Genomic DNA, 27,919 nt, shown 5'->3' with positions numbered 1-27,919 from the left:
TTAAGGACAGCTCCTAAAAAGGATTCTAGAGTCTTGAAGCCGCGACCCTTTCATACAGTTCCTCGTGGGGTGGTGAGCACCCCCAACCATAACATTATTTTCATTGCTACTTCATCACTGTCATTTTGCTACTGTTATGAATCGGGCGACCCCTGTGAAAGCATCATTCGGCCCCCAAAGGGGTCCCGGCCCTCAGGTTGAGAACCGTTGTCCTAGACCTGAGAACCTTTCTTCTCTCCCAGTCCTAAAGAAGACTTGTTTAAAATAACATTTTCCCACAGTTGCTTTGAGCAGTTATGGCTAAAAGCCAAAATTTAAAAATACAAAAACCCATTCTCTCTAATGTTCTGGATGGCCTAGAACCCTGTCATCTATTTCCCTGTGTGGGGACGTGTGTTGTCTTCGCCTTGGCTAGGGTTCTGAATTCCTATGCTGAGTGATTTCCCTCATGATGCTGCCGCCTGCATCCGTGGTCTCATGATCAGTTATGTGTCTCTGTGCTCATGGAGCTGCCTTGGTCGGGTTGCAGACACCCTCGTTGCTCACGGCTCGCATTTTCTTCCCTGCAGATGACTCCATGAAAGTGAAAGATGAATATGGCGAAAGGGCTGAGCCGGTTTTAAAGCCGGAGCCCACGGGGCATGCGGAAGAGCCTGAGCTTCCTTACAGCTGTTCCAGGGACTACAGTGAATATGGAGACATCAAGCTGGAGAGACATGTGGTTTCCTACGACAGTAGCAGGCCAGCCAGCGGGAAAATGAGCTGTGATGTGTGTGGGTTGTCCTGTATTAGCTTCAATGTCTTAATGGTTCATAAGCGGAGCCATACTGGTAAATAGCCCCCTTTTCCCATTCTTTTGAAAAGTGTCTAAAGGCAGCTGTGTGGAGAATGGTGGCTTTGGGGGCGGGGGGGAGGCTTTTGATTAGTTCCGTGGCTTTCTGCTACCGCTGCCTCTTGTGTTTCTGTACAACCAGTGGCTCCTTGTTGCCGGGCCGCACCATGCAGTTGGCTAGCGTGCTGCGAATGCTTCGAAGGAAGGCACGGTAGAAGGCCGCCTGTTCTAGGTCATCCAGAGAGCTTTCCGTTACCACGTAGGAGCCAGATGGGTGCTTTGGTTCCTGGGCATATCTTTCCTCTGTCTTTGCAGTAGATGCTTTTAGTAAAAGCAGAGCTCCTTACTGTATCCAGTTCAGATTTGGCAGGTGAAAGAAAATCATTTTGGTTGCCAATCTTAAGGAATTGCTCTCCGGCGAATAAGCAAGCAAGGCATGGAACTACCCAGGGGCGCAACAATCCCACTGAGCCCATCAGCCATCTGGGAGGAAGACCCTGAAAGGCATCGTGTCTTGCTCCATGCCTTTTGGGACCTGAGTCTGTGGGTGGTTTTTGCAGGTAGAAATTACATTCCAAAGGCGTGCTAAGCAATATACAATTTTACATCTGGAAAATGTTTCTAGAGCTATTCTGTCTCTGCGCTGATGCAAGCCCAGATAACGCAAGGCAGCCCTCCCAGGTGGGTGCTTTCCCCTTTTACAGGGAAGATTCCATAAGTCCGTCTTTGATTAGCCTTGCGAGTCCGCTCAGCTGCTCCCAGGATGAACAGAAACTGGCGGAAAGAAAGTGTTGGCCGCGGGCACCTCATCTCCCCTGCTTGTGTAGTGACCAGTTTCCTTTGTGTCCTCTTTGAAAGGTGAACGCCCATTCCAATGTAACCAGTGCGGGGCATCTTTCACTCAGAAAGGTAACCTCCTCCGTCACATCAAGCTGCACACGGGGGAGAAGCCTTTCAAGTGCCACCTGTGCAGCTATGCCTGCCAGCGAAGGGACGCGCTCACGGGCCACCTCAGGACACATTCGGGTAAGTAAGAGAGCACGCTCCACAGCCCACCAACGCCCGGCCCCGCGCCCTGTGGAAGCCGGGAAGAGTTAAGTGTGAATGCTTTCATCTGTCATTCTTGTTCTAAAGGGTTACACCAGCAGAGACCTCTAGGGCTAATTACACTTCCATTAAGACATTAATTGCTCTCCGTCTGGCTCACTGGCGAAGATCATCTCTTTACCATCCCGGCTCCCCTAGAGAACAACACAGACAGGACGAGCTGGCCCTGTAAAAAAATGCCTACTTGTAACTTTTGCAATATATCTATCTGTGTGTGTGTGTTTTGTAATCTATATGTATCCACCAGGATTTTTCTTAGGATTAAACTTTATTAAAAAGTTCTTCTCCTAAAAAGAAAACACTTTCCATTCAAAAGTCCAGCAAGCAAGCAGGGTGCACTTTTCGATGACAGTTCTGTAAGCTGAGCATCAATTGCTTTGGAGGTTCTTTTCAAATATCCTGGGCTAAATTCCTCCAACTTCACCTTTGAGCGACCCGTTTGTGTTTTGCTGCCAAAAGATGAGCAGTAGCAAAACAGTCATTTCTAAGCTGCGTGTTCTGTTTCGTGTGCCCGTGCTTTACCCGCGCCAAACAAGATGGTCAATGCATCTGTGGTTGTCATGGTCGCACCTGAACGAACATGGGAACCTGACAGGGAAGGTCAGCGTAACCCCTGCCCGGGGGTGACCCGGAGATTCAGGACGCGTCGTATGCTTCTGCCTTTGCAGCCGGCGGCGGGCAGTCCGCGGACGAGGGTTACGCTGAAATGAAAGTGTGAAGGAGCAAGCCGAGAACCATAAGGAGCGTCGCTGGGGTTTCCTTCCTAGAAAAAATGATCAATTTGGCGGACGTGAGACCTCATGGCCTTGATGTTCTCCAAGAAACTTTTCATTCAAAGGAAAGTAAAAGGCTGTCTTTCTTCGTCTGTCAGTCCTCTTGGGGAGCCTTGACCTTCCGAGATGAAGGGATTGAAGGAGCAGCCTCAACACGACCACCATGTAGAACACAACAGGCAAAGGGGCGCTTCCAGGGAATGGATCACACTGCTGAGTGTGGTTCCCCCTCACAAATATATATATATGATCGCGCCCTTCTCTTGCCTCTGTCAATAAGATCCAATTGTAGTCATTTTTAAGATAGAATCTAGAGACCTACCCCACTTTTTGCCCCTTGCAAACCTGACTTGATTTTCATTTGGATGATAAGGATCTTTTATTACCCTCAACCCCAATGCCTGTTTTAAGCAGAGCAACAAATCAGAAAATAAAAATCTCAGTCCCCAAGTCATAGAATATATTTTATCAACATATCTGAGGACCAGCCCTGAGCAACTGAAGCGAAGCCGGAGAGCTGAAGTTATTGCTTGCATAGTTCAAGAATCGGGTCTTTGGAGGAGTTGAGAGGATAAAGGTTGTCTAGATGGTGTAGATAAACTTCTGAAGAAACATCCACTCTCTCTCTCAGAAATGAAGGTGAATCACGGTTCCAAGTTATCCTGAGTTCTATATTCAAACAGTAGCATTCGTGCATTAGCGGACTTCTCATCTTTGGGCCCAGACTTTGCTATAGCCACTGGGCAAGGATGAGCTAGATTTACCCACGTGTGTCGGCCGTTCCCAGCTGAACAGCCGCCAGCATTCCTTGCTCGCAGCCAGGTGGATGCCCCAGATAAGGAGCCCTTTCCTTGTTTGGTTTCACAGCAGTGTCACTGGCACCGCATCCACAGGGCGCGCAATTCAACAATTCAATCATTTCAAGAAGAATTGTACACTTATCACCTCAATGAATTCTGGAAGCATTTCCTTCTTCCTTGTACTCATTGTTATTCGTGTAATTATTATTTTTTAATTGTGGCCGAAGCATGCACAATGAAACATTCATTCTCCAATCCCACAGCTGCCCCGTGTATAATCCAGTGCAGTTGGTTCTACTCTTTTGTGTTGTAGCCCAACGACTGATAGCCATTTGCAAATTACCCACCACCATTGTCACGAACACCGTGTCCCTGTCCCCTGAGCAGCCACTCTTCCTCCTTGGCCCCTGGTAACCATTGGTCAGGATTTTTACCTTAGGAGTCCTTTCTTGATTCCGTTCTGAAACCACACCAACTGCTGGAAGAATAAAATGGGCCTACCTTTTCTCTTTATCAAATAAACAAGACGTGATCAGGAGCAGCTGCTGGGAAGTTGACCCGCAGTGCCCCTGGGCACCCCAGAAGGAAACCCTGCCCTTACACTTGTTCCTCTGCTTGAGCAGTGACAGTTACACTGAGTGACAGTCGCTAATGCACGAGCTCTCTCCTGGTGTAGGCACTTGGCCTTAAAGGAACATTCTGCCATGATCGTCAAGTATAGGCCGTCCCTCTAGTCTTCCATTTCAACTTCCATTTCTTTCATTCTTACTTTTCAACATACTCAGTTGAACGATTGCATCATATGGTATGCGAATTACCTGCCAATAAAACTGCTGGAAGTTAGTAATAAAGTAAAATTACCATTAAACTAGAGGTTGTACCTATAAATTAGCAAATAGTAACTGGTGCAGGTATTGATGCTGACCAAATTAACTGGGTTTATACAAGTCACTCTAGGTAAGCTGTTAATGTAACTCAGTGGTCCTAACATAAATGTCCTTTTCATTTTCGTGTATGGATTTCACAAATAATAATGCTTCATCAATTCTAAGAAAAAATGACTCATATGATGACCTGATAAAGCCCTCTAATTTTGAGTGAGTGAAGATGATTGGATTTTTTTTGAGATGATGAGGTTTTTATCTTGCAAATTAATAAATTCATGATGATGTTTCTGAAAAAGCAAAACGCAAAGGTCACGCAGATGCTCAAGGCTCGAACTAGTCTGGTTTTCTCCGCCATGGGCTTCCCGGCGGTTTGAATTTAGTTGTGCCAACACTGTGGCGCTGTGCTCTCCTTGCAGTGGAGAAACCCTACAAGTGCGAGTTCTGCGGGCGCAGTTACAAGCAGAGGAGTTCGCTGGAGGAGCACAAGGAGCGCTGCCGCACCTTTCTGCAGAGCGCCGCCGAGCTGGGGGAGCCGGGTGAGTCTGCGCACGCGCGCACGCACGCTCCCCCTAGGGAGCCCGCCCCGTGAGCGTCCACCAGGCTGGGCATTGCTCTAGGATGAAAGACCCCAAACTCTCCTGCCGTGTGTAGTAGGTCACCGAGGGAAGGCCGGAAGGGAGGACGTGATAGACTGCATCTCCGGAGGGCTGGATGCTAGAAATGACCCGGACACTCGGGCAGGAGAGGGAGAGGGAGCCCGGGCAGGCTTCCAGGAGAAAGTGACCTTTCCACAGCCCCAAAGCGCAGCATCCCTAAAGGCCCCCGCCCCTCGGGTTCTGGTTTGACAACATGGTCGCAGTCTTGTTGACTAGACAGGAGGCCCAGGAGGAAAGGGACTCGCAGGCCGTGGTGAAACTGTGAACTACCCTGAGTGCAAGATGACACAGCGGGAAGGTTTTCAACAGAGAGCTGAGACAGTTGACTTAACCATTGAAAAAGGATCGCTCAGAGATGCTTTTGAGACTAGATTTCCCCGGGAAGGTTGAAATGAAGCAGCCCGTGAGGTCAGGTCGTGGCAACCACACAAGCAGTGGAGAGCGGGCGTCTTGGTAGGAGGCAGTGGTGAGCAATGCTTTCTCACCTATAGGAAAGGTAAAGCTGACGTGCACCTGTGACGTGCAGAACCGAATTGCCATTAGCTGCAGGGGCGAAGACCAGGAGTGGAGCCACCTGCGGGGAGGCCAGGGCAGAGTTGAGGCAAACGGCAAAGATGTTTGCTTCAAAGGGGCCCTAAAAATCACATCCCTGCCCGCACATACAGCCTACCATGACGCTCATATTTAGCTCTGGGGACCTCACAGCCACTGTTTTGAATGAGGTGCCTCGTGGCAATTGACTGAAACACTGGGTGCCTGTACATGTCTCGATGATGGTCTTCTTTCCTTCATTCTGTTCATGGAAACCATCTGCAGCCAAGCCCTGATGTTTGCACTTGGTACTTATTCAGAATAGGTAACAGCCTTGTAGGACTTTGACCTCGGCCTTTGGAAAGTTTGAACACCCTCCCACGGAAAGGTTACACAGAAGTAAGGTGGAGCTAGGAGACACGGGATGGAAACCATGAGCAGCTGGCTGTGCCAGCGCTGAGAGAGGAAGCCTTCACTTTAGATAAAGCCTGTTTGACAGCGGTGGGAGCTGGCCAACGGAATTCAGTCGGCTTGCCGTTGCTTCTGCATTTCATCCTGATGGTATCTTAGCTTTTATCAAGGAGTTGGATTTCCTCCTTATTTCTAAAGAGACATGGTTAGGCTCTTTCGAAAAACAGAAAGGGAGAAAACGACAGACACTTGAAACCTGGGCTTTGCCATCTTCAATGACCTGCGTCAGGTTACGCTGTTAGGGAGGACTCCCCCTCGCACCGAGGGCGGGCATCTTGATGTCCAGGTCTGTAATTCAGGCCCCAGGAAAAGCTCTGACTGAGAAGTTCCAAGCGGTGAAAGTCTCCGGCTAGAATCATCAGTGCCTGCAGCTGGAAGGATTCAAGAGAACGTGGAACCCTACCTGCTCATGTTCAAGATCAGGAAACTGGGGCCATCCAAGTGCAGTGGCTGGCGTAAAACCACGGGAACTTTAGTTGATTTTGTGGCTAACTACAATTTTTTTTACCTTATTAAGCGATAATTCACATACTGCAAGTTAGTCACTTCTAGTCTATTCACAAGGCTGTCCAGCCATCACCACTATTTCACAATTTGGGAACATTTCCACCAGCCCCAAATGAAACTCTCACCTAGTGAGCAGTCACTTTCCACTTGCCCCTCCCCCCACTCCTAGCAGCCACTAATCGACTTCCTCTTTCTATGGCTTTACCGATTATGGACGTTTCACATTAATGGAATCACACAGTTCGCCCTGTGTGTCTGCTTTCTTAACTTAGCGTGATGTTTGCAAGTGTATTGGTGGTACAGCATGTATCAGCACGTCGTCACTTTTGACTAAAGAATAATTACAGTGTTTGTATATGCTACATTTTTTTCATCCATCCATCAGTTAATGGACATTTGGATTGTTTCCATTGATTAACTATGTTTTTAGAAGATTACATATTATCGCTTAGCAAACGAAATATAGTAACATAACCCTGCCCCTGCAAAAAAAACAAAACGCCAGTCCTGGAGTCCGTCCAACTCATCCCGACCCTGTGTGGGGTCTGTCTCCGTGGCCAGGCGGTCTTCAGAGAAACAGACAGCCTCCTCTTTCTCCAGGGAACCAGCTGGAATATTTGAACCTTGCACTTAGCAGTGCCTAACTCCAGTGCCATACTGAACCTAGTTATGTAAGAGGAGGCTTCAAAAACTTTATGGAAGCACAGAATGAAAAGATAATGGAAACTTTCCATGAGATTTTTGAAGCCCCCTCATAAGTAGATCTTGATTCTCCTGGAAATAAGAGGAAAAAATCTGTCAATTCTATGAACATCAGGCCCCAAATTATTCAACATCATGGTCTTACGTCTCACACCAGGAGTTTTCAAATTAGGAAAACTTGTTAAAAGAAATATTTTACCTGTCACCTGATAATGCAGAAAATGCTGAACTGCAAAGAGTGAGTCACTTCCAAGGGTGTTTTGATGGATGCGTGCAACATACTCTAAGTCTCAGCAGGAAAAAAAAAAAGGAGAGTTAACTAAAGTCAGCCAGTTTTTTATTTTTTTGGAAACAAACATGCTGTAACGATAGTTTCAGTTACAGAATGTGTAAGTTCACAACTCAGTCAAATATAAACACTGCATGGCAGTCAATAGATGACTCTGTCTTCTCGTGTTTTAAATCGTTCTCGTGATTTTTTCTTAAATCAAAAGTGAAAAGAATGTTTAATGCAATACCAGCCAACCCTTTCATTTTTGCCACTGCTCCCCGTTCTCAACCTGTGGGCCGTGACCCCTTTGGGGGTCGAACGACCCTTTCACAGGGGTCGCCTAAGACCATCGGAAAACGCATATTTCCCATGGTCTTAGGAACCGAGACACGGCTCCTCGGGTCCGCCCACATGCAGATCCGCCCACATCCGAGTACCGGGTGTGAAGACTGTTACCCGTGCTACGCCAGGCTTCAAGACAAAATTTCATTGATTTGTCATTAGAAATAAATATTTCACAATATATAACGACACATTGTTTTTGTGATGAATCAGTATGCTTTAATTATGCTCAATTTGTAACACTGAACATAAGTCAATGAAATTATGAAAATAGATACTGTGCATCAGATATTTACATGACGATTCATCACAGTAGCAAAATGACAGTGATGAAGTAGCAATGAAAATCAACTTATAGTTGGGAGGGTCACCACCACATGAGGAGCTGTATGAGAGGGTCTCGGCATGAGGAAGGTTGAGAACTGCTGCTCTAAGGTCCCCATTTTTATTTCCTTCTTAAAATCGGGAGCTTCGGTTTGGGCGTGATATTTCATCAGGAACCTGAACTATATGTCGCATCACCAGTTACATAGCGTCCCCTTTATCCCGAACTTAAATGGCTGGTTCTTCGTTGACACTGCAGATGCAAGGTTCCTTTATCAAGTGCTTATTTTACATTGGAATGTGGCCTGGTGTGAGAGCCAGGCCTCCGCACAAGCCCATCAGGAAGCAGGCCTTTCTGGGCTGGGTGTGGCAGCCAGCCTGCCAGAGGAGGCACCTGAGGTGACAGGACTTCTAACCTTGCTACCCACTTAATTTTTTCAGATAGTGTTTGTTGACTGTCCTAGGTACAGGTTTGAAGGCTAAGCCTCCACTTCTAAAGAACTCATGAGCAAGCCAACAAGGGAACAGGCACCTGCTCTCTTCCTGCACGGCAGAGGCCTAACAGAAACCATTTACTCTTGGTCTCTAGTCCAAATGTCTGCTCTCAGACACCCTAAGCAGCGCTGTCCAGCTATCCAATCCCACTGTCTCAAGGAGTCTATAGGAAAAGAAGAAACCTATAGACTACCTGGGACTTCATTTTCTCATTGATCCGTACTCTAGAAAGCAATTAATAGCTGGCCCAGAGATTCATTTAGCTGTTTTTAACTTTTCACACAAATTGCAAATACTTGGGGCATATTTTTACATGACAGCAAATTCTAGGCATGACAATATTTTTTAATGGGAAAATAGATATACATTATACACACCCACCTATATTTGTGAATCTGGGAGTCAGTACTTTTTAATCTTTGTTTTCATTGTTTAAGTTGAGGAGTCCTGCTGGCATAGTGGTTACATGTTGGACTGCTGTCAGCAGTTCAAACCCACCAGCTGCTCCTCAGGAAAACAGATGTGGCTTTCTACTCCTGAAGAGTTACAGGCTGGGACCTCTGCAGGGCATTTCTATCCGGTCCTGGGGGGTTGCTGTGGGTCAGAATCGACTCAATGGCGGTGAGTTTGGAGTGAGAATATCAGCAAGAAGTTTTCAGAAGAAAGTTAAATTGTTGCTAATGCAGCAGCCCCAGAAAGTTAAAATACGGTTTCGAGTCTGTTTTCCTAACTGACGATTTCTTTTTCTTTCAATTGATCCTATCTCACAGGGAGTGTTCACTTTGCTCAAAAGGGCAAAAAGCTTTATGTAACTTTTGTTCAAACCTACCCCAGTCTTTGATAGCAATCTCTGGTTAGACAACTCCTGCTGCACAGTGACCCCCGTTGGGCCACTCTCCATGAGCTACTGACTGACCACAGCAGCGCAGAGACAGGAAGCACGGCCTCTGGTGGAGCTCCAGCTAACCCTTCAAGACCTATAGAAAGAAAGAATTCAAAGCAAACCCCAAACCCCAACACAACGACAGGGTTAAGATGGCAATCACTTTGAAATGGGAATCGCATCATGGAAACAGTTAACTCCGAAGCAGACGTGAGCTAGCAAGGCTGGGGCAGGAAATCAAGGTAGAAATCGAGTCTGTCATGAGGGCTTCCTACTTTTTGTTCTTCTTTAGTAGGCAAGGGAAATCGATCCGGAATGTCAGCCCTGTGCCTTCTGAAGGCCCCCGGGAACCTGGCACGCACCTTGTTCCTTGCCACCTTCCCATATTCCCCACACCCACCCCTTGCAACATTAAACTGCCCAGCACCACCCAGGAACGGATTTCCTATGTCGTCATGTAGCCCCATTATCTTGTTCTTTTACTATCTTGCCAAACTGGTTCTGAGACATGATGCTGCAAGATAGCAAGTCTAGACTTGTATACATGGACAGTCGGGTGGTGTCAATAGTCATCTTCTTTTTCTTTTATCTTCCAATAAAAAGTTTAATACGCTAACCAGATTCCTCTGTACACAACCCCAAAGAGACTGCCTAGCCCCGGAGCGTTTCTCTCCTCCATGGCGACCTGGCACAGGGGCTGTCCCACAACTGTGAGATGAGGGACTTTTTGTCCTTTGTTTTTGTCACAACAGGAAGACCAAAGAAGGGGAATTAGACTATACCAGATTCGATTAAAAAACGTTTTATCTTTGCCGAAGGAGCCAATTAGAAAACAATAGTTTACCTTCGTAACCGCCTTAGTAACCACCCCCCAAAATTCAGTGCCATCAAGGTGATGCTGACTTCCTGCCGCCCTCGGTATTGTCCCCACCCCCTCGGATCCGCTGGGAGGAGGCTGGAACCACCAACCTTGCGGTTAGCCTAACCCTCGTTGCCTCAGGAGACTGGGACTTGATCTCTGGAATGTGTGTCGGTACACAATAAGGGGTGAGACTCTGGAATCGTTCTTTTGAGTGAGTGATTTTTGATGGTCAAGGAAACGGTGTGGGTGTGGGGATCCCTCTAGATTACTTTCAGACTCTGTCTTTCATTCTAACTAGAAATGGGGAAATGGGAACATCTCCCTGTATGTCTCACATCATCTGTCCATCCAGCAATATTTTGGAGCCTTGATTGTTTTTTCAAATGCTCAAAATTTGGTCACTGATTTTATAGAGTAAGCTGTGTCTGGAAATGACTGTCAAGGCAAGGTTGGTGAGTAACCAGGGGTAACTGATGCTGTCTGTCGATGATGCTATCTCAGAGCAGACGGGTTTAGTGACATGCCCTAATTACCTTATTTAGGTCAGTGCATCCACACTTCAGCATCCTTCCCAAAAGCGAGGACATTGATCGGCCTGTCCTCATCGTGATTGACAGTGCCGGGGTAAATGTAGAAGGCAAGTGCTAAGAGGCCCACATGGAATAGAGGGGGTGGGTGGGTCGTTCTGCGAGGTTTCCCTTTCTCACAATTGGCTGAACCAGAACGAAAGCTTTCCAGGTCACAGGACAAACGTAGCTGCCTCTCTGGGCTTCGAAGGAGAAAGTCTCTTTACACAGCAACCTCAAGGATTCATTGCAAATCCCAAGCTTTTGTCTCCCACCTTTGATTTGGGGGCTCTGGGGAGTGCCACCTCTGGTGGTGGTTTGGGTGAAAGGAAGCCGTCTATATAATAGTTCCCTGCTGGGTTCGTTAAACCCATCCCTGTGCTGGACAAGATGTGACCCGCTTCACGCATTGCCAGTCTCCTGCCAGCAGTAAGGGACAGCTGTTAAATCCCTTTCTCTCACTCTCCGTGTTCTCATTTACACGTATGTTATTGCTAGCTTACGTAGTGGGGACGGGTTTACTTCTTTAGAGCATAGAATCACTTTTGACCAGAATCTCACAAAAATCTAGTAACTGTGGTCGCTGTCGCCATTGTCTTCCTTGCCCACATTTTTGAAGGCAGACTTCATGTTATTCCTGAATTTGGAGGTGGAAAGCCGAGCTCCGTAATTCATTGTGTAATGACTGTCCCAGTGCACGAGAACACAAGGAAAACGATGTGCTGCTTCGCCTTTGCCTGGTCCTCTCCGTCTGGCCACACGTCCTCGTCTTGCCTCGGAGAGTTTCCAGAACTTTCCTATATTGCAGAGAAAGCCAGTTTGCTTCTCTCTGGGCATGTCTGTTTGTGGCACTACAGTCTGAGAGGCTATGGGATTTGTGCCATTGTTTCTAGTTAGCTGAATCTCTTCACATAACAGAAATGGCACACGCTTCCACTGTGGAAAGCGTGCCGACAGCCCCACATCTGTGTACACATCTTGTGGCGGGAAGGTCTCTCAGCAATCACCACGTGCTGTTTTTGTGCCTGGATACAAACCGTTCGCTGCTCAGCTGCTCACCAAAGGTCCAGGTCCACCCAGGGCCCCTCAGCAGAAAGACCTGGCGAACCACTCGGTCGTTGGAAGCCTCGCGAAGCAGCCCTACTCTGACGCACATGGGTCCGTGGCAGCTGAGTTGGGGCGTTTAGTCTCTAGAACGCATTTCAGTTTCTTCTCTCAAGGAGAGATTAAAAAATGCACCAATGCTGCGGTCCAGCCTGCTGTCGGGTCGATTCCAACTCGTAGATGGGACTGCCTAGAGCTGCAGTTCTCCACCTGTGGGTCGCGACCCCTTTGGGGGTCGAATGACCCTTTCACAGGGGTCGCCCAATTCATCACAGTCGCAGAATGACAGTGGTGAAGTAGCAATGAACATAACTTGATGGTTGGGGGTCACCCCCACATGAGGACCTGTACGCAAGGGTCGCGGCAGGAGGCAGGTGGAGAGCCGCTCGCCCGAGTCTCTCCTTGGTTGCCATCTTTACAGCGGAGACCACCTCCCTTTGAGTGACAGGTGGGTTTCAACTGCCAAACTGCTCATGGGTAAGTGCTTCACTGCTGCGCCACCAAGGATCCTGAGAAGCTTATGGTCCAGAGAGAGATGCTTACCCCAGCACAACAGATTTGATTAGGGGGCGGGTGTTCTCGTCCGTCTTGTACTTGGGGTGGACAACAGGTGGCCAACCAGCCCATAGCCACGGACAGGCCAGACTAGAACTGTCCCGTTGGGGTTGACAGGCTGTAAGCTTCCGCAAGCAGACTGCCCCAGCTCTCTCCCAAGGCGCTCTTGGTGGTTTTGAACTTCTACCAGTTAGCAGTGGAGCACTCACTTAGGCCCCTCCCCTGGTCTGACTCCTTACAAGAAAAGTTGGCCACAGTCTAGTTTCAGGCAGCAGCAAGGTCCTAGTGTAAACTCGGATGTTTGAGCAGCTCGGATCTCTCAGCTTTAGGCATAAATATTTAGTGGGCACTGCCTACTGCCCCAGGGTGATATACTGTCTCTCAATCTACTATTTTAGTTGATTACATATTGGCACTCTGTCAATATTCTCTTCTCCATTCTGGCTGTATTTTAGAAACACCTGAGGAACTGTGACGATTTTGTTGCCTGAGCCTCATCGAAACCAGCGATCCTAATGTAATTGGTCTTAAGTGGGGCTCGGGCATAGGCCTTTCTTACCACGTCCCACGGAACGATAATAGCCTGCCGGGTCTCAGAACTACAAACCCACCCCCTTCAGAGGTCCATGTGTGGATTGGCAGTTAGCCCATATGCTGGGCAGTTTTTAGCCACATTACCAATATCATTACCAATATCATAGGACTCTGTTGTGTAAATTGTTCTTTAATTTCAAGACAGACATGTTGGTCAAGGAAATAGAAGCCAAGACAATTCTGAATGTCGACTGCATGGGAAACAGATAGAATTGAGAAGAGACACTGAGAGGGTGCGCTGGGGGAGGAAGGGAAAACAGCAGTAACCTCAGACACGGAGAATTTCAATACACAAATCGCGGGGTGGATTTCTTGCTCTTAGGGTAAGCAAAGGGCTATTAACATAAACAGAGCGATAAAGCCAGGACACTGTACTTTTCTTTCTTTAAAAAAAAAAAAAGTTAAGAAGAATTCTGCCCGTCTGCAGGTGTCCCACTCAAGAGTTACTCAGAATCAGAAAGAGGCTGATCAGGGGTTAAAAGATCTCCATCTATCTGTCTTTTTTGCAACCAACCACGTCCAGGCTGTTTATTTAATACTTCCTCTTGCTAATGAAGGTACTGGCTGGGGATGGGTCGGGCTTTCCCATCTTAGCACAAGACTCGAGATTTGAATGTGAGGCCCTTGTGCCGGCCTCACTGTCCACAGCAGGTCCCTCTGCACAGTGACGAGAGGTAACGACAGCAAGCCTGCGGCTCAGACCTCGCTTAATTGCCTTTTCCTCCCACTGACCAATGTGTTCTCTTCCTTGTCTTTGCATTTTTCCCAAACCAGCAAGTGTGGAGGCCAGACAGATCAAAGCCGAGATGGGAAGTGAAAGAGCTCTCGTGCTGGACAGATTAGCGAGCAATGTGGCAAAACGAAAAAGCTCAATGCCGCAGAAGTTCATTGGTAAGCACACAGACCTTTCCCTGCCGCTGTCAGCAAAGCTTGGGTGAGCTAACAGAGGGCAGGCCCGTCCTAGCCTCCTCTCCGTTTGCATCAGGTACTTGGCTCTTGTTCTCCAGGGTCATTTTGGTAAGGAGACCCAATAGACCGAGAGACATTACCTAAAGAGTCTAAACTCCAGGTGAGGGGAGGAGTGGGGTCCCCGTTCCTAAAGGGGTCGGTGCCACCCAGGCTGCTGCTTCCTCTTTATCCCGAATGACATTATGTTGCTTGAGAGCTTTGGTAATCTGTGATCGCTGTGTTTTACACTGAGTTGATTCTGTTAGCTGCTTTCCTGCTCTGGAGTTGATTACCAGCTTTTCTTCCGTTTGAAGGTTGGCTTTAAGCACTGGGCGGGGTGGGGGGACAGATTTCAATAACGAGGTCTTCGTCAGCCCTGTGTCTTACTGGAGTGGCTTGCCATGACACTGCGTCCCACAGTGTCAGAAGCCACAGCCGGAGGAGGTGGCTAAGAAATACACATGCTCACTAAGGTGTCGGCACTTCGGAGTGGTGGAGATGTTTTCCTGGGCTTTTCCAGCTGTTTCCCCAAACGTCATCACGGGGATGAAAACAGATGTATTGGAAGCCGACAGTGGAACTGCACGCATCAGTTTTGCCGTCAGTTGAAGGTTAGCCGGTGTGCTAGAGCAAAAAATAGTTACCAAGCAAAAATAGCGCTCCCTCCACAGTAATGATATTTTAGAAACCTGTCAGTCTGCTTTTCCCGAAGCCGCTTGCTGCTGTGGATGCTACACCTGGGTTTCTTCTCGGCTTTTCTCTTCGATAGCTTTTACAGGTACCCAGTGCTGGCTTGCCTTTTAAATCTGGCTCCGTTCTGGGCTAGGCTATAGTATCTGATACCTGCCGGCCGTGTATGTGAGTCACAGAGATCTACTGAAAGAGTCTCATCTCTTAAGATGACCTCTTGTCGTGTTTGTTTCTGCATATGCCTTTTGCTTTGATCAACTGCAAAGTGTTTGGGGTTTTTACAGTCCCTTTTGTAGATTTGTCAGGGGAGGGAGTGGAGCGCGGGGGTCATATGTAGTACAGGCATGTCGACACAGTATGATCCCAAGAAGCCGTCTGAAAACCCCTCTCACCAGCCCCGACATTCAAGTGACGACCAAAGGCTGCAGCCTGTGGTATGGATTACATGTGGATATAACGGGGTACATGGTCCTCATAGCTGGGCCAGTCAACATCCTGGTAAAGATCGAAGTCGTCAAGGACATCGGTGGTTCACTCGGATCCACAATCGATGCCCATGGACGTTGGCTGTCAAGAAAGCAGAGGAGGAACTGGCCTGGGCAAGTGTGTTGGGAAAGACCTCTTGAAAGTGTTGACACCGCTTGCGGCAGCTGCTGGCCGCCACCACCGCCACCCGTTGGACTGCTCTGGAAATGCCTGCATGCAAGCAGAACCCTGCATGCTCCTGTCCCTCCAAAATGGGCCAGTGGAAGCTCTTGAGACGTTGCTTACTGAGATAAGACGGGGGAGACTTTATATGAGAATTCAGAGAAGGTGTTTTCCTGACTCATTCAGAATCATAAGCACCAAAGTGTGGTTTGTGGATGGAGACAGGGAAGGCTGACCAAGGATTTAAGGAGAGAGAGAGACCCCTCCGTCCTGGTAGAGAGGGAGCTCTGAAATGTAGGCCATTTTCTTGGGAAAGGAGAAGGAATTGCAGTCACGAAAGTTCAAAAGTGCAGAGACTTGTGTATTCTGTACCGTGTATTCTCAACAACAGCAAAATTGAAATAAACAACTAGAAAAGTCACAGACTAGAACAATGTCGAGTTGTACGTATAAAAATAGATGGAAACAAAATACAGCCCCCGTGTTTTCTTCTTAACCTTAGCGCTGCTAATGTGCCGAGGTGTGACTTGAGTCAAAAAGAAACAACTATATTTTAATCGGGGGGATTTGGCTGAAGCAATGTGGATGAGGAGCGTGGGGAGAGATGGAGGAGGGGAAAGAAAAGCAGAGTTATAGTCGATGCAGTTTGACCTCAGAACTGAACTACAAGGTGCGGAGTTCTTAGTTCGAAAGGAGCCCTGGTGTCAGGCATCGTTACCTGTCGGGCTGCTAACCTCAAGATGAGCAGTTCCAAACTATGAGCCGCTCCATGGGAGAAAGAGGAGGCTTTCTGCTCACCTGTGAAGATTCACAGTCTGGGAAACCCACAGGGGTCATTCCGCTCTGTCTTGGAAGGTCACCAGGAGTCAGAATTGACTCGGCAATGAGTTTGGATTTCTCACAATCCTGAGAGGTCCCTTGAGCTCTAGCTGAGCTCCTGTCTTATTTGATACAATGAAAGCCACATTGGCCTTGGCATGGGCTTAAAAGAGCATGTTTTATGCCATTTGGCTTCTTACTGCGAGGCCTCAGAGCTCTATCTGCTCCATGGGGTTATTTTTCCTATCACTCCTCGGTCCCCAGGTCCATGAGAGATGCCAATGTTCTAAGTACTGATTTCTCTCGTCTTGTGAACTATCACGTTCTCTGTGTACTGCACTGGGGAAACCCAGGAGAATTAGCTCATCATTTGAGCTGAGAAAACTTCAGGGCTCTGGGGCCTAGAATAACTCGGCGTGTGTGTGTGTGTGTGTGTGTGTGTGTGTGTGTGTGTGAACTGTGGTGTCATGCAATAGAAAAAGTAGTGGGCTGCAAGAACCCTGGGTCCGAAGTCAAAGAACCCAGTTTCGGAGTCTAGCTCTAAGCTTCCTGTCCCGCGTGTGCTCAGTCGGATCCTGCACCCTTTCTGCGTCTCTGCTGGCTCATCTGTGGGGTGAGGAGCCTGCATGGGTGATGAGCCTCCCAGCACTAACACCCGGCAAGTCTGTGAGATGAAAACAGAAAGGGCTCTAAAGCAGCAGCACCGCTGACCCCGGCATGCTTCTAAAGCCCACCCGTGGGACCCGGGCCACTTTGTTCTCAAGCTTGTACGGAAGGAGTGCTTCCGATGATAAACCATGGCGTGCGTTTTAAAGTGTTTGTTTGTTTGCTTTTAGGACGACATTAAATGTGACCATCTGTAAAACAGTTGTGTTCGCTCCACGTTCCTTTATTGTGCTCAGACTAGCACTAGATGCAGGGAGAGGGTCTTAGAGTTCTTGGGAGGTGTGTGATATTCTTGTTCATAGGTGTCCTGTTCTAATCTTCTAGCGGTAACTTCTATCCTGAACCTTTGCTTTAGGACCAAAGTGTTTGTTTGTTTGTTGTTGTTGTTTCAATAAAATAACCCTTTGAAATCATTTAGCTGAACCAGTTTTTGTGATAATAAACTGTGAGACTATGCAAGGGAAGAGAGGCGGTGACAGGAAAGATACAGGGCTGATCCCCGTCCTCCTTTGCCTCCTCTCCTTCATCTCCTCCCTCCCCTCCCCTCTTCTCTCTGAGTGTTTCCTCTCCAAGGCACCGTTTCTGAGCAGACTCCACTGCCAGGGAAATGGCAATGGGTAAAGTGTGAAGGCAGAATGAGTCACTCCCTTTAATCCGTGCTGACAGTTGCACACATTCAGACCAACCTTGGCTTCCCTGACCTCTTGACCTACGAGGTGAAGGTGAAATTGTCCCTTCAGGTCTGCAGGGATAGGCAGTGTGTTTCTCCACTGGAGAGAGACTGGGGCAGGAGGGTGCTTTGGACGAAGTCGAAACAAGTTTAGAAACACGGAGCATGCCTTTGCTGAAGAGCATCAGTCACATGAAATTGCTCAAGGAAGAGGAATGAGAACATTTCTGGTCTAATCTGTAAGAAATGTTCTATCACTTTCTGAAAATAGGAAATGAGTGGACGTATGTCTATTAAGTCGGCATTTTCACATCATCAAAATACTTCTTAGCTGGTTTTTTTAAATCATTTTATTGGGGGCTCGTACAACCCTTATCACAACCCATCCATTGTGTCAAGCACAGTTGTACATGTGTTGCCGTCATCATTCTCAGAACATTTGCCTTCTTAGCTGTTCTTTTCAGAGAATAAGAAGACCCAACTTTGGATCTTTATCCTTTCAGGGGTGTTTCTTCTTTGTGAATCTTGTTCCCCGGCTGTACATTTCCATCATCAAATACTTGATTAAAGACGGAGATATTGCTCAGGGGGAGGGAAAAAAACAATTACGTTTCTTTTCCCAGATTTTCATCATTTCCCCAAAATTGGTGTGTTATCTGCAGCATCTCCTTAAAGGAAGTTTCACGTTGAAAAGAGCTTGAAGAGATCTCTCTCACCTGTGGCGAACATGTCAGTGAGGTTTTGACACTTCAGCTCCCTGGGAAGTAGCTAATGAGAAGTCATCTGCTTTGGTTAACAAAGCGACAGGAAGCAGTTTGAATACTTGTGTCTAAGGGCAAAAATCATCTTCGCCCGCCCCCCCTTCCCAAAGGCCTACAGGCCATACTCCTCCAAGCTTCTCAGAGTCCAAGCATTTCTGTGTGTGAACGGATATTTGATCCCAGTGGAGATCTTCTCCTGGAATGGGAGGAGGGAACAGAGAGATGGAGAGACACACACACAGCTGGTATGGGGCTGACCCAGACGGGAACGTGGTCCACAGCTGGGCAGACGGGCCCCGCCTTGCTCAGGAGGCGCCCGTTGCGTGTGGCAATGGTGCCACACGGGGACATTGACAGGGCAGGGTCTGGTCGGGGACATTGACAGGGCAGGGTCTGGTCGTAGAAGGCTAGCAGAACAGCTTCCTGGCGAAAGCAGCCATTCTTTCTCAAAGGTGTATTCCTCAAGGAAAGAGCTGTCCGAGCAGATGACGTCGCGGGCAGGCACGTTGCAATGTCTCTGAGGACAAAGGCTTCAGCAGAGTCACACGTGGTCCCCAGCTCCGTTTCCCTCACCACAGCCTCCTCTGCTCCCTCCCCGCCTGTCTGCTGCTCATTCTGTGGTTCCCCTCTGGTTTCCTCCTGATGGAAGGGGGCAAGTCACCAAATGAGATCAGAGCCATGATGGTCACCAGCTATTACACTGACTTTACTGTCCTGGCTCTGCTAGAGGGCAGAGGGGTGGAGATGGCCTTTCGGTAAGAGTGACCAGACACGTGGCCGTAGCAGCAAAAACACTTCCATCGGAGCTCAGAGGAAATCCCGTGTGATGCCCTAATCGGTGTATTAGAGCTTAACTTCTGACAACTCTCACTCCAGTTGAGTCTCCACGTGGATTCAGCCTCCAGGGAGTGCTTTCTGACCACTGACTGACACTGTGGTGGGGAGTTTCACCCTCTGGGAGCGGGAGTTTGCTGGAACTTCTCTGGCCAGTCCAACCCCTGGCCATGAAGTCAGTTCCAACGCAGAGCGCCTACAGGACAGGGTGGAGCTGCCCTTTTGGGGTTTCCAAGGCTGGAAATCTTTATGGGAGCAGACAGCTGGGGAGTTCAAACTGCTGGCCTTGCAGCTGGTAACCTAATGTGCCACTCACTGTCACCAGGGCTCCCTGACCAGCAGTCTCACCCTCAGGAACTTGCCTGGGCCTTTGATGGACCGTGAGGTCCTAGGGCCACATTCGTGGAGGGCCACACACTGAACCGCTAACACAAGGTCAGCGGTTTGAACCTACCAGCCCCTCCTGGAGAGCAAGCTGAGACTGGCCACTCTGGTAAAGGAGGGGGTTAGTTTTTGGAGTGAGGGTCGTAGCCCGACCCAGGAGGTCAGAGGGCCCTGAGCCAATCTGACAAACAGTACCGTGTGCAACAGCCTAGTGTACCTCACACGTGTCCCAGGTCGGGCTCCTTTCCCTGGCCTGAGATCCCTCTGGTCACCCCCAGCCATGGTTTTGTGACCGCCGCTTTGTTTTCCCAAGTCTCGTTTGAGGGCCCTTGGCTGTGAGGCTGGGGACACTGTTGGGGCCTGGTGCTGATGGTCGCCTCCTCCGGGTGATCTCACTCTGCCTGCTTCCTTTACCACTCAGCAAATAGGTCTCTGCCCATGGGGCTTGAACTGGGGTCTCCTTTTCCTCCTCCTCATGCGTCAGAATCGTGTTCTTTTTCTGTGGCTCTCATCATTTGGCCCTCCTCTTCCAAACCTTTCAGTGGCTCCCCATTGGGATAAACCCCAGACAACCCAGGCAGCCGTCATCCCCTGGTCTGTGTCTAAGTTAACTCTTTAGTGGTGTCATTTCAACCAATGGATCCAACTCCTCCCGCCTCCATGCAATTGGCCTTGTGTGCTCCACCCGGAAGACCCTCCCTCAGCTCTTCCCTTAAAGATCTTGTATGGATGTGGACAGATACCCTGAGTTCTCTCTCTCTCACTCTCCTGCCCCTGCTCGCAAGCATGTTGAAGAGTCTGTGTGGTGTGATGTCTACAGCCCCTCGCTGGACAGGCAGACTTCAAAGGCAAGAGTAAAGAAACACTTGTCCCATGACAAGTGAGGGTAGCCTGCTTGAGATGGCCGTGTCTGGCTCTCTCCCTTCTCTCGAGACTTATTGTCCTGCCCTACGGCACTTAAGGGACTGACTTGTAATGCAGCTCTATCAAGGCATTGTCTCTCCTTGCATTGCACATTTATGTTTGCATTCCATGGAGCGCCTGGCATGGTGCTATGCAAATGGAAGTAACAGGAGAGCTGCCTCTTGCTGGCTGGTACTAGTGCCTGGCATCAGGTTACCAGGGTACAGACCTCACCATGACTCTGTGCATCCAAAGTGCTCCTCGGATGTGTGTGATGGGCCTCGTGGAAACAGGCACAGCTGGTGCTGCTAAGCCTCTTTTTCCTCTGCTCAGCCACCCAGCCAAGAACCGGAAGTCAGTGCCAGCGAAGGGACTGAGAGCGGGAAGGCGCGGACATTTACTAAACTCTCAGGTTATAGCCTGGCTCTCCACGGGCTAACTGGGTGACCCGGGAAAGTTGATCGACTTGTGCCTTAGATTCGATTCTTTATCGGGCCCAACCCAAACCACCCACGGACAGAGCGCCGTCCATTCTGACTCCTAGTGGTCCAGCAGAGGCTTTCCGAGGCTGTCAATCAGCAGACCTCCTCACCGTTCTCCCGTGGAGTGGCTGGCTGGTGGGTGTGAACCGGCAACATTGTGGTTGGCAGTCCAACATTACCTAACACCCCAGCAAGACTCCTGCATCGGACCAGGACCTGCGATCAGTCACACCTGTTAGGACTGAATGAAGATAAACAATGAGTCAAGATGAAGTGAAACAGGATGAGAAGTCCTTGGGTCGGCCCTGGACAGACAGTGAGGGCTCTGCGCATGGGAGCGATTGCTAGCAGGATCGCCGAGAATCCGTCTGTACGTAGGAGCGATTGCTAGCAGGATCGCCGAGAATCCGTCTGTACAAAGGAGCGATTGCTAGCAGGATCGCCGAGAATCCGTCTGTACGTAAGAGCGATTGCTAGCAGGATCGCTGCAGACTCCATCTGCACGTAGGAACGGTAGTGTCGCTGTGACTTCAGCGCAGTGGCAGGTATTGTGGTCTAGAGGCCAGAGGGAATGGAGGAGAGTGGTCCATCTTGTCCCTAGACCTGAAGGCAGATCCACACCCACAGGCCCTTTCACCGCACTCTGTGCTTCTGTGCTACTGTTTTGGCAGTTAGAGGCCAAGGGCCATATGCCCTCAACACGGGGGCAGCAATTCAGGTCAGGGGGCGGTGCTCCGGTTCACATTGCCAGGCTTAGAGACCCAGGACTGACACCTTTAACAGGGTCACGAGCGAGCGGGGAATGCCAACCAGGCAGCCTGGGTCCCTGCACTTGGCACGTGGGGCTGCCGTTGGTATTTTCTCTGGAAGAGAAGCTCCAGCAGCCTGCAGCTGGCGGGCTGGGTGACTCACTTAAAGGTGTGGTGTGGTTTTGACTCGAAGCTGGACGAGAGGCTCCGTGCGGGCCTGGAAGCAGTTGCGCCCTTGCGGTTTGACTAACCATTTTTATGAGTGTGTTACTAACGAAACGTGAGCTCTTGGCTTTTCGATGACTAGCTCACCCTACTGAGTTTCATGCTCATTCAGTCCCCGCATGTACAGGTGACTGATAAGCATCTGCGCCGCTCCAGTTACGGTAACTCGGAGAGGAGGGGAGCTGACGCTTTGCAGGCGGCAGGCACGTGAAGCTCCGCGGCCCTCCCATCGTCTGTGCCGCGCTAACCACAGGACCCGGCGGCGCCTGTTTCTACTCATCCAGGGGTTAGGCTCCTCCTCATGGTTTGCCGCTGACAACCTCAGCACTCAGCTGTTTTCGGGCACGCGGTGCAGGTGGTGTAGACCGGGAAACTGGAGGCCTCGTTAGGTAAAGCAGGCTATCCGGAGAAAGGAGAACCGCCGAGTTTGCGATCTTCTCTCCCACCCTAGACGCTGTCTGGGCCATCAGGGAGACGAGAAAGACCGGGTGTTCAGGGAGTTGTGTAGAGCTGGCCACAATGGAAAATCACCAGTGACCTTCAAACGGCCAAGGAATCGTGTCATCATTTCTGTGGCCCTTTCCAAAAACAAAACAAAAATGAGTGTTTTGAGTGTAAGCTAATTCCTTGGTTCTCAGTCTCATTCTGCCAGTCTTGACCAAGCCACCACTGTTGGGTCAACTGTGACATCTAGAGCCTCTTGGACAGTGGGGCAGGGGGGGGTGGCCAGACAACCTCATCTTTCCCTCCAGGAGCCACTGGTGGGTTTGAACTGCTGATCTCTAGGTTAGCGGCACAATGCTTAGCCTACTGTGCTACCAGGGCTCCTGTTGTGATCGAAAAGAACATCCCACCTAGAAGTTGAGCAAGGCCTCTGTCACTGACGACCTTGGCAAAGGTCGACTGTTCTGCTGCCCGTGATGGAGTGTTTCTCTGGTCAAGTTTTTCGCCCCCTTGGGCTATTTGTCTAGAAACTGTCACCTTGGGATGGGGATGCAGGAGACATTGATCCAATAGCTCCAGCTTCTCTCGCGGCTGTTCCACTTCACTCACTACTATTCCAGGAATGCCCTGAAACACATTTGGCCACAAGCCTCCCTTGGCCCAGGGCGTGTGGTAGTCTGCGGCTCGTTTAGATCCAAAGACACTCGTTCAGTTCGACAACCTGCTGTCATTTGCCACCCCCCCCACCCCCACCATATTTATCTTTCAGAATTTCCCAAAATCTGGGGTGTACGCTACCGGGATTAAATGGGCATTGGGCATTTTAAAAGTTTGGCTTACTTAATAAGAAAGGGATGTTGTTCTTAGCCTGTTTTCAGCCTTCTTGATCACCAAATTGAAAGACTCATCCGCCCCTTGGTGCTAGTTGCTTCTCATATGAATCTCATGCTTGCTAATCTCTGTTGAACAAGGAGGAAGGGGCTCTTTGTGTCAAAGCCTTGTGCTCATGGCAGTATCTTAGCAGAAGGCAATGAATTACTTTGCTTCAAAGTCTTTATTTTTCATAATTACCTTCTAATGATGGCAAATGATTCTGGTTTCTGTTTATATCTGTGATGAAGTTTTCTCTCTCTTTTATTTTATTTTTGGCCAGGGGAAAAGTGTTCTTTATATACCGGGCACTGTGCTAAGCTCCTTCCAGTGACCCCACGAGGTAGACGTGGTTATTCTGAGCCACGTTTTATGTGAGGCTATGGCAGTTTGGGCAGATTAGGCCCAAAGTAACTGATGGGGCCCAGCTGGTTCTGGAGCACCCGTGCTCAGCCACAGCACTGAGGTGTGTGCAGATGTCAGGATGTGAAGGACTATGTGAATGAGTGAAGTCTAAGAAACACTTGGCTTCGTGCCTCTTGACCTCGCCTTCACCAGACTCTCTTACATACCCCGTGTGTCCCCAACTCTGCTCTCATTCATGTCCCCTCTCTGCATCTTGTCCCTGCTGCCAGGAGCTGTGACGTCAGCCCCAGCTCAGAACTCAGAGCCCACACACAGAGAGAGGAAATACCGCCAGTCCTACACTGTTCCCACCGTGGGCTGCCGATCAGATGGTTGTCATCCCTAGAGTTCCCATTGGCTGGTTTTTAGATGATGGTAGCCAGGCCTTTCTTCCTAATCTCTGTGTCTGGGCGCTCCCTGAACTCAGTTCAGCATTCCAGCAAAACGCACACCTCCACTGACAGATGAGTGGTGTCTGCGCATGAGGTCCCCTGACTACGACCTGAACTGAACACAGGTCCCTCTCGTGGAAGGTGAGAATCAAGCCCTCCCCGCTCTCTTCCACTGGGATGTCTGAGCTCTAGAGCCTGAGTATCCACTTCCTAACCAGATCAGCTCTTCGTCCGAATCCGCACCCAGTGCTCTCCCTGCCCCAGCTACTCTGGGATGTTTTGCATTTCCTTATGTTTAAATAGATAATCTGCACCAAACTAGCTTGCTCCTTAGAGGTAAGGGTGACAAGACTTCATCTCGCCGTATGCGTTCCCTTATGATTGTTTGTAAGACATGTTACTCTCGGCCTTCATGCCTCTACCGTAGAATTTAGAGTACAAACCCAAGCCTGTGTAACAAAGCAGCCAACTGACAACTGTTCACGTGACCTTTGTCTCTGGCTCCCTGTCTGCTGGTCTGCGTTCTCTCCCACTAGGCTGGGGGCCAGTGTTCTGGTGCTTTTGCCTTCTCGAGTGTCTGTTTGTTTTCATCCATGATCCCTGTGTGGCGCTGACCACAGCATGCCTAAGGAGGGACAGAAGAGGAAGACAAGGTTCAACAAATGTCTCCAGACCCCAGGGTCGGCAGAACACAGAAGCATCCGCAGATGCCTTCGCCTCACTTCCAGGACCCGAGGCCTGCTCCATGCTCTCTGCTGTCCTGGCCGCACGCCTCTCCCCACTGAGCTCAGCTGCCATCGCTGCAGACCCCGCTGTGCCTGTGGCCAAAGAGCCTCTGTCTCTAACACACACCACCCACACACCTGAAGGTGGCTAAACTCTATTTTCAAAATCGCTCAGCAGGTTGACATAAGCAGGAGAAGGTGACCACAAATACATTTTGTCAGTTAAGTCCTGGGTAGGCCCTAATGACCTACGCATGACCACATACACCATGTGGACATGTTTTTTGTCACCAGGAGAGGAGGGGCAGAGAGTGAATCCCTGGTGGTGAGCTTGCTTTCCGAAGGCTTTCTGCCTCTGAAATGCTTGTACCGAAATCTCCGCCAGTTGGGTAGAACAGCAGGTTGGCCTCCTGGGGGTATTTTTTTCAGATATCTAGCTTTTGGAAAGCCTGTGGGGACCAGTCACCCAGCACCCCCACTTTGTAGCACTCCCATCCCCCTGGCTGTCTGGAGGACAAGCAGAACATAGCCAATGAAAAACAAGAGAGGGGGCGGTAGGTGGCTGTGTTTCAACAGTGCATGAATGATGAATGAGGCCTCAACCCTCCTAGACACAATGGGGGACCCCTTGCCCCCTGGAAACCCTGCCCTTTTTTATTATTGAAAACTTTTATTGGGGACTCTTACATCTCTTATCATAACCCATACACCCATCTGTTGTGTCGGGCACATTTGTACACGGTGGCCACCATCATGCTCAAAGCATTATCTTTCACATGAGCCCTTGACATCAGCCCCTCATTTACTCCTCCCCCCACAAACCCTTGATAAATTATAGATGATTATTTTCATATCTTGCATCGTCCTCTGTCACCCTTCACCCACTTTTCTGTTGTTCGTCCCCTGGGAGGGGTTCTATGTCGATCCTTATGATCGATTCCCAAGCCCCCCCTTCTATGCCTTCGCCGGTCTCTCTCCTCTCTCGGGCTCCCTGTGCCCCGTGCAGTGGACATGCTGTGCGGAAGGAAGGGCTCCGACCCTCTCTTTGGCTTCATTCACCTTGCCACCAAGCAGCAGCTCCGGAGGCAACGATGCCACCCTGGGGACCATTCTACTGGAGAGGCGTGTTCTCGAGCACCATCGACCGGGGCCTTCTTTGCCGTGAAAACGCTGAGAAATATCTACCTTATTTTTTCCCCCCTCTGCCTTTGTAACCCTTTCTCTCACCCGTTCTAGGTGAGAAGCGCCACTGTTTTGATGCCAGCTATAATCCCGGCTACATGTTTGAGAAGGAGAGCGAACTCATCCAGACGCGGATGATGGACCAGGCCATCAATAATGCCATCAGCTATCTCGGCGCCGAAGCCCTGCGCCCCTTAGTGCAGACCCCACCCGCGCCTACCTCGGAGATGGTCCCTGTGATCAACACCACGTATCCCATTGCCCTCACTCGGGCAGAGATGCCCAACGGTGCCGCCCAGGACCTGGAGAAGAAGATCATGCACCTGACAGAGAAGAGCGGGCCTCCTGAGAGAGCCCTGTCCCCCAACCACAGTGGCCAGGACTCCACGGACACTGACAGCAACCACGAGGAACGCCAGAGCCACATCTACCAGCAGGGCCACGTGGTCCTGCCTCGGCCCCGTAATGGGATACCACTCCTGAAGGAGGTCCCCCGTGCCTACGAGCTCCTCAAGCCCCCGCCGCTCTGCCCAAGGGACTCCGTCCGAGTCATCAGCAGGGAAGGGGAGGTGATGGATGTGTACCGGTGTGACCACTGCCGCGTCCTCTTCCTGGATTACGTGATGTTCACCATTCACATGGGCTGCCATGGCTTCCGAGATCCGTTTGAGTGTAACATGTGTGGGTACCGAAGCCATGACCGCTATGAGTTCTCGTCCCACATCGCCCGCGGAGAACACAGGCCCATGCTGAAGTGAATGTCGCCCTTCGGACGCGCCCAAGGCACCGGCCTCCTCTTTTGAGAATTGATTCTACGCACCCCCCCTCACACAACCCCCTCACACGCACATGCGCTCAAAACTTAGTTCTAAGTGCCTTTTCATGTCATTTTAGGGCCCAATGAGTCCCCTTCACAGGGGCTTCCAGAGAAACGCTGTCTTCATTTCAAAACCTACTGCAAGCCTGCCACGTTAGTACTTTGGTGACGCCTCTGTTTTCCAACCACTTGAATGGCATGCTATTTAAAAGCCAGTGGAATATTACGTCCCGGCCTCTTGCAGCCAACAGACTGGCTGGCCATCGCGGAAGTGTGCCGCTGGTCAGGCCAGCCCCACATGTACTTCAGGTGCCATAGTCAGACGTGGAAGAGGCTTTGGGCCAAATGTCCAGATCCAGAGAGACAGAGGGCTGACCTTGCTTGGAAAGCCTGCTTTTCTGTACTTAAAGCACAGCTGTTGGGTTGGGGCTTCATCTCCCCACCCTAAAGTCGACCAGAACAAACACACAAATATACTCACTGCCATCAAACCAATGCCAGCTCAGAGTGGCCCTATAGGACAGGGTGGAACGGCCCCGTTGGGTTTCTGAGACTGTAACTGTTCATGGGAGGCAAAAGCTCTGTCTTTCTCTCCCATAGTGTCAGGTGGTTTCGAACTGCTGACCTTTCAGGTCACAGCCCAACTCATAACCCTTATGCCACCAGGGCTCCTACCCCCAGGTAGAGGCTCAGGGAAAGATAAGTGTCTGTGACTGCTCAGTGCCTTCACTGAGCATCAGACCCCTTTGCTGCCTCTGCACAGGCTTGAGAAAAAAAAAAAAAAGAGCAATCTAATGACACTTCCACTTTGACCCTTCCTTCGGAATCCAATTACAAGCTGCTTTGGACTAAACCAAACGTCTGCAGGAGAAATGTTATCCCGGAAGAGCTTATGGTCTTAGACGGTCATCGAAATTCTGGAAAGCTGTCCACTGGGGGCGACCCATCTATTCTTTGATCAGGATCGGAGGGGCCCGCTCCAACAGGAAGAAACAGCAATTCTCCTTTGGGGAGTCCTGACCTACAAACTTGCCGGTGATGTT

General features: G+C 49.7%; 1 protein-coding gene across 1 annotated transcript; it reads left to right on the top strand.

Annotated features, from left to right (window-relative positions):
- The first annotated feature begins 577 nt into the window (after window positions 1-577).
- Window positions 578-26,817, top strand: IKZF3 (IKAROS family zinc finger 3). Its single transcript, XM_075559328.1, has 5 exons — window positions 578-830; window positions 1,691-1,858; window positions 4,816-4,935; window positions 14,037-14,153; window positions 26,114-26,817. Exons 1-5 carry the CDS (start codon window positions 578-580, stop codon window positions 26,815-26,817), a joined length of 1,362 nt encoding a protein of 453 aa, XP_075415443.1.
- Window positions 26,818-27,919: the final 1,102 nt, after the last annotated feature.

This window comes from Tenrec ecaudatus, chromosome 10, assembly GCF_050624435.1.
Source record: "Tenrec ecaudatus isolate mTenEca1 chromosome 10, mTenEca1.hap1, whole genome shotgun sequence".
Classification (NCBI taxonomy): domain Eukaryota; kingdom Metazoa; phylum Chordata; class Mammalia; order Afrosoricida; family Tenrecidae; genus Tenrec; species Tenrec ecaudatus.
This window is presented reverse-complemented; position numbering and strand designations above follow the sequence as displayed.

Excerpts from the sequence above, each read along its gene's own strand:
- IKZF3 (XM_075559328.1), top strand. The coding sequence starts at position 578 with ATGAAAGTGAAAGATGAATATGGCGAAAGGGCTGAGCCGGTTTTAAAG. Across the intron at positions 831-1,690 it reads TCATAAGCGGAGCCATACTG|GTGAACGCCCATTCCAATGT; the intron begins GTAAATAGCCCC and ends CCTCTTTGAAAG. Across the intron at positions 4,936-14,036 it reads CGCCGAGCTGGGGGAGCCGG|CAAGTGTGGAGGCCAGACAG; the intron begins GTGAGTCTGCGC and ends TTCCCAAACCAG.